The following is a 6,852-nucleotide window of genomic DNA, read 5'->3' on the forward strand; positions in this document are numbered from 1 at the left end:
GCTAGTCCTCAGGGAGGCGGCATCCACATCACTTCCAGCTTGCTTCTCCAAGTCTGGTATTAAACTGTGTGGTGTCTTTCACAATAGCTTCAAGTTCTGGATGGCATCCAAGGGTGACCTCAACAGCCTGCATTGAATCGGGAGTCTCTTGGACTCTTCTGACCAACAGTTCAAAGGGAGGTTTCTCATGCCTGGCACTGGGATATGTGTGGGAAAGTCTATGGTTTGTGGGGAAGGAATACCACTCCAAGTGGTATAATGTTACTTAAACTATTTATATATGTATACACATATACTTTATATATTACATATGCATTTTAGGTAGACATAATGTTTATGAGTTTTCCAATCATCTTTTGTGTTCTTTATCCTTCCTCTGCACTTCCCAGATAAAGTCCCCCTTCCTCGTGTGTTTCCTTTTCCTGCCTTCTGCCTATCCAGATCTCTTTCTACCCCCTCCCTGCCCCCAGCATGACCCCTCTCACTTTTCTTGTTTCTACAAGTACTCAAGGTTATAGGCTCACACCTAAAAAGTCAGAACCTTCCAGAGTCTATGGAAATTAGTGCAGAGGAATTCTCAAAAGCTAAAATAGATCTACCATATAACCTGGCTATGCCTCTGCTGGTATTTGTCCAAGGAATCTAACATCCTACTCAATGGATACTTACTCATCCATATTTATTGCCAATCTAGCCACAACAACTATGAAATGGAAACAACCTAAACGTGGCATACAAGGGAATCTACTCAGCCATAAGGAAAAATGAAAGTATAAATTTTGCATATAAATGGATGAAACTTGAACATATTATACAGACTGATATAATCAAGACCCAGAAAGACAAGTGCCACGACACTCTTTTATTTGTGAATCCTTGATGTCTTGTTTTTACATGGGTTCTGGTGACTAAAATCAGGTCTTTATGCTTGGAAGGCAGCATTGTACTGAATGAGCCCATTCCAGATGCATGATTTATGGAGTTCAATTGACTCAGTTCAAATTCTAACAGTGAAACTTAATAGCTATGAGATTTTTAGATGAAATACCTGAACTCTCTTTAATTTTCTCACTTGCAAAGTAAAAAAAAAAAGCATCTACTCTCAGGGAATCTTTATCTATAAAGAATATAAAATATGACTTACAGATCTAATTTGTTGCTAGGGCCACATTATAAAGGCTTGTCTTTCCCATCACATGCTATATTTGCTGCCAGTGACCCTTAAGGATTTTCTGCTATCTATATCATCATCATCACCATCATTATTATTTTGTTATTGGTTGTGATGGTATTTTTATGCTTAAATAATAGCTGAGGGCCAGGTGTTAGCTCCCCACAAAACTCATCAGAGAGGACTACGACAGCCACATTAGTAGTTGGAAGATACGATTCTTCATTCTATAGATTCTTCCGTAATCTCCAAGGCCTCTTTCAGGACACTTCAGTTAAGTCTTACAAGATCATCGTTTTTTGAAGTTCCTGGTGATAACACAGCTTCCTTCATCAACTATTCACCTCTAGAGCCAAAGGGAAACAAACCTACTACAGTCACCAGAACCCTGGCCAGCAGACTCACAAAAGACTGGACTCCTTTGCACCTCGGTAATAAAAAGCCTCCTCTCTGGAAAGTCAAATTCACCGTGTGGATCTTTGCCATCCACAGTCTTAGGAAATATAAGTTGAAGTTTCATTTAATCTGTTCTTCACTCAGCAGACAGTTCCTAAAAGCATCTCAGGTGCCAGCGACAGAGATTAGCGGCCGCCGTTTGTTCTACGAGCTCCAGTGGCTGCTCATATTTCAATGAACAGCTTTTATTAATCTCTTGGATGTGTACAAGAATTCATCATGTTATTAGAGGGCTGCTCTGGTTCGCTGATAGCATATTTCAGAGAAACACAAATGAGGCTTTTCCCTCTCCATTCATGAGCAGAATCATTCCTAAAGCTCCATTCTGTTTCCAAGCATGACTGCAGGTCAAATTCCATTATGAAAACATCCTAATACTCATGTAGCCCCGGGATTGGCTTGTGATGAGCAGGCCATTGTCTGTTTGAGATCTGGAAGTCCTATTTTTACTCAAAGGTTTTGTTGTGTTGCTATTTGTTGTTGAAATGGGAGTTGACCTATAAGATAGTTAACTGAGAACTACCAAAGGGTCAGTTTTCTTTCCTGAATCCTATTGCCAGAGGATACTGGCCCAGGAAGAGGCTTTCTCCTAATGAGATAATTAGAGCCTCAACATGGTCTGCCTAAGACACACTTTATGCGCTCCTTGTCAGAAGGCAGGGTGAATAAAAAACTATCAAAAGACAGACAGATAAACATTGAGGTAACAGAGAGAATGGCTGTCAAAAAAGGACAATTTTTGTCAACTTTTATGCAAGGAAAAACCTAAAACTTTTGTGTCTGTGTGTAAGTATGAAGATGTGCAGGTGTGTGCATAAAGGTGTGCTTGTGTGGGCCCGAACTTTATGTCTGACATCTCATCACCCTATATCTGGTCTTTTCAGACAGGTCCTCTCCTTGAATCTGATGCTCACCAATTTGGCAAGAATAAGTGGTCAGCAAGGCCGAGGGGCCCTCCTGTCTCTAGCTCCCAATACTGGGATTATAGCAACACTATGCAATGCCACACTCTCGATATGTGTTGTGGATCTGAACTAGGGTCCTCACACTTGTACAGCAAGCACTCTATTGTTAGGCCAACCTGATCCTATATATTCTTTTTTAAACTGTTTATTTTTGGGAGGGGCAGTCATTAGGAACTGAAACCAAGCCTCATGTTAAACATATACTATAAATGTATGTAAATCCATGATTGACTGAGTTTTACCTCTAGCCCTATTGAGGGTGGCAGCTGTTGTAAAGGGCTAGGTATAATGGTCTAATAACACCAGTAATTTTAGTACTTGAAAACAGAAGCAGGAGATTATGAATTCCAGGCCAACCATGGCCACACAAAAGAAAGCAAGAAACTTATCTTTTAAAAATGTCTTATATATTACAGCTTTCACAATGAGATTTTTTTTGGAAGGGGAGGTTGTAAGGGTAGAGAGTAGGTATGAAGAGATGAGGAGAATGAGTGGGATGATGTAAAATTCACAAAGAATCAATAAAAAGTTAAATAACAACAACAATAAGTAAAATGTGTTATAAACACCCAGTTCTACAACTAACTTTCATTGAATAGCCAGAAGAATATGAGTGATAGAAGTCCTTTATGTAACACTTCTTTATAGAGTCTAGTATCCTTATAAAGCTTATTTTAAGAAAGACCATAGTCACAAGAAATAGCTGAAACTCCAGGCTTTCAGTTCAAAGAATGTTTTGGCCATTTAGACTGTTAACTGGTACAGATATCTTATGTTTAAATAAAATAAAACATCTAGTCACTAATGTGCAACATGTCCAGAAGCCATGCATGCCTTACAATTAGCCTCCAATACTTTAAACATAAAGGTTTTTCAACTAAAAGGATATCAAGAGAGGTGGAGAGATGGCTCAGTACTCAGTTTAGAGTACTTTCTGTTCTTCCAAAGGAACGAAGTTCAGTTCCCAGCCCCTAGTAGTGTAGTTTGTAACTCCAGTTCTAAGGGATCTGATGCCCTCTTCTGGCCTCCTCTGGCATCTGCACATAGATGGCATAGTCATTCACACAGACACACAGACACAAATAAATCTAAAATGTATTTTAAAAGATGTTAAAAAGGTAGAGAAATGTTTGTTTTAAAATTATGCTGTTTCTATTTTTCAGACTCTCTATAAATGTTTTTGAAAATAAAGAAGGACCAAGAATAAATTATAAAGGAAATTATCCCCAACACTCACATTACAAAGACAAACAAAAAACTGTTACCTTAATTGTCCAGATGTCTTAGCTATCGAGTTTACTGAAAGGATTGATTTGATCACCTGACTTAGATATATGTCTAATAAACTATCTGGACCACAGTCAGTAGCCATAAATGACAGATGAACTCAATATTCCCCAGGAATAAATCACAAAGTATTGCTACAAAGGGAACTAGAAGAAAAATGGTTCTCTGTTCATGATGTGTGGAGAATTGGTTACAAATGTCCTCAAATGATCTCTATTAAGTAGGAAAGAATAAATCAATCCTTGAGTTATTGTGCACATATATAACTTCCATCCTTGTAACCCTCTCCTCTCATTCTTAACTTGCTCTTCAGAGGACTCATGATGAACTTACTAACATGCAGATTCAGAAATTAACTTTGCCTGGAGAAACATTTTCAGAATGACAGAGCCAATATCTCCAAACACATCCACAACAACAAGGGCACTGACAAAAAACATCAATATACACTTCTTTAGAAATACAGAAACCAGATCAGAGCTGAGGATCACTTATTTCAGAAAAGCAGTGGGATCTCTGCAGGCATCGCAAGCATTGCAAGCAACACGTTTTGAGACAGGTGGACTAGGACTGTTCTTTCCACCTCCTCAGCTCTGTGCAGCCTTGAAAACCTATAGTCTTGCAATAAGGATAACTGGAGTTGGAAGTGGGAGTTGTTGACAAGGTCTAGAAAGAGACAGAACAGGATAGAAAATTAAGAGAAATGCCCCTCTGTAGCTAGGCTGAGGGTTCCCTGGAACACCACCATTAATGGGTCTTGTCAGTTGTCCTGGATCGGAGCTAATTAATGGGAAAAAGTTATAGCCATATGCCTGTTTAAAAGCCATTATCAACCATTGTTTAACAAGGCAGCTATTTGAAACAACAACAAAAAATCATCCAGAGGGAAGCAGGGCTGAGAGGGGAAAAGAGGCTGCAACAAAAGGAGAAAAAAAAATCACTTCAAGTTCTAACAATTTCCTGCTGACCTAGGAATTTACAAGCATGAAGAAAGCTGTGCATGAGTCTGTGAAAAAGCCCAGAATAATGCCCATTTCTCACCAGTAGCTGATGCCAAGTCTCCTGACACGTGACAAACTTTGTGTGTGTTATAAACTCCCTGACTATTTATTAAAGGCTTGCATCCCTCTAGTACACTGACGGGGGGGGGGGGGAAACTCTAACCCCACATATTAATTAACCCCCTGCCTAATATTAGATAAACGGTAGGGTAATGGGACAGACATATCTTTATTTGATGTATATGACAAAGAAATTAGAAATATCATGAGACAACAACTAAGGAAGTCACACCACCAAACTTTAGGGTGGGACACATAGAATTTCCATATATAAACATCATATCATTTCAAATATCCAGAGTACACTCCATATTTTAAGACATGAAAAGTCTAGGAAACTGCCCAAGAGGGAGGGGGGAGGAACATTCCACATAACCTGTATCCAAGAAGCTTGACTTTGGGGATGATGAGACAAAGATTTTAACCTAACACTATATTAAAAGAATGAAAGAAAAGCTCTGCTCATTCCGGTTGCCGAGAGAGACACATCTTCTTGCAGTGCCAGCCCTGCACCTTAGCCACAATGGTGAAGGTCAGAGTGGATGGATATGGCTGTGTTGAGAGCTTGGTTACCAAGAATTCCTTCTTATCTGGCAAAGTGAATATTGTTGCCATCAATGACCCCTCATTGACATCAACTGCGTAGTCTACATATTCTGGTATGATTCTACCTATGCAAGTTCAACAGTACATTCAATGCTGAGAACAGGAAGCTTGTCATCAATGGGAAGCCCATCACCATCTTCCAGAAGCAAGATCCTGCTGACATCAAATGAGGTGATGCTGCTGCTAAGTATGTTGTAGAATCTACTGACATCTACACCACCATGGAAAAGGCTAGTGGGGTTCACTTGAAGGATGGGGCCAAAAGGGTCATCATCTCCACCCCTTCTGCTGATGCCCCTATGATTGTGATGGGAGTGAACCACAAGAAGTATGACAACTCACTCAACATTGTCAGAAATGCTTCCTGCACCACCAACTGCTTACTCTCCCTGGCCAAGGTCATCCATGACAACTTGGGCATCAAAAAAGGTCTCATGGCCATATTCCATGCCATCACTGTGGGTGGCTCCTTTGGAAAGCTGTGGTGCAAAGGCCATAGGGCTGCCCAGAACATCCCTGCATCCACTGGTACTGCCAGGGCTATAAGCAAGGTCATTCCAAGAGCTGAATGGGAAACTCACTGGCATGGCCTTCCATGTTCCTACCGACAAGGTGTCCATCATGGATCTAACCATCTGGAGAAAGTTGCCAAGTGTGATGACATCAACAAGGTGGTGAACCAGGCATCTGAGGGCCCACTAAAGGACATCCTGGGTTACACAAAGGACAAGGTTGTCTCCTGAGACTTTAAAAGTGACTTCTACTCTTCCACTTTTGATGCTGGGGCTGGTATTGCTCTCAATGACAGCTTTGTAAAGTTCATCTCCTGGTATGATGATGAATATGGCTATAGCAACAGGACACTGGACCTCATGGCCTACACGGCCTCCAAGGAGTAAGGATCCCTGGACCACCTACCCCAGCAAGAACATGAGAGTGAGAGAGAGGACCTCAGCTTCTAAGAGTTCCTATCCCAACTCAGCCCCTGACAGAGTGCCTCCTTCACAGTTTCTATTGCAGAACCTCAGAATAATGGGAGGGGCCTAGAGAGACCCTCTTTAATACCATCAAGAAAGTTCACTGTATACACACACACACACACACAGAGAGAGAGAGAGAGAGAGAGAGAGAGAGAGAGAAAGAGAGAGAGAGAGAGAGAGAGAGAGAGAGAGAGAGAGAGAGAGAGAGAATGAAAGAAAATCACATGTAAACAACTGGAGCAAAGGATGAGAGCAATAACAAGAAACAGGATAGCACTAAGAAGATGCACATATAAAAATTCAACATGAAAATGCTTGAATTGCAA

The 6,852-nt window shown here is 40.6% G+C and overlaps 1 protein-coding gene across 1 annotated transcript; it reads left to right on the plus strand.

Moving 5' to 3' along the window:
* The first annotated feature begins 5,767 nt into the window (after positions 1 to 5,767).
* LOC127678066 (glyceraldehyde-3-phosphate dehydrogenase-like) lies at positions 5,768 to 6,289 on the plus strand. Its single transcript, XM_052172886.1, has one exon. The coding sequence runs from the start codon at positions 5,768 to 5,770 to the stop codon at positions 6,287 to 6,289; it is 522 nt and encodes a 173-aa protein (XP_052028846.1).
* Positions 6,290 to 6,852: the final 563 nt, after the last annotated feature.

This window comes from Apodemus sylvaticus, chromosome 2 (genome assembly GCF_947179515.1).
Source record: "Apodemus sylvaticus chromosome 2, mApoSyl1.1, whole genome shotgun sequence".
NCBI lineage: Eukaryota > Metazoa > Chordata > Mammalia > Rodentia > Muridae > Apodemus > Apodemus sylvaticus.

What these genes read in the sequence shown, in the direction of transcription:
- LOC127678066 (XM_052172886.1), top strand. Translation starts at nt 5,768, where the DNA reads ATGGAAAAGGCTAGTGGGGTTCACTTGAAGGATGGGGCCAAAAGGGTC.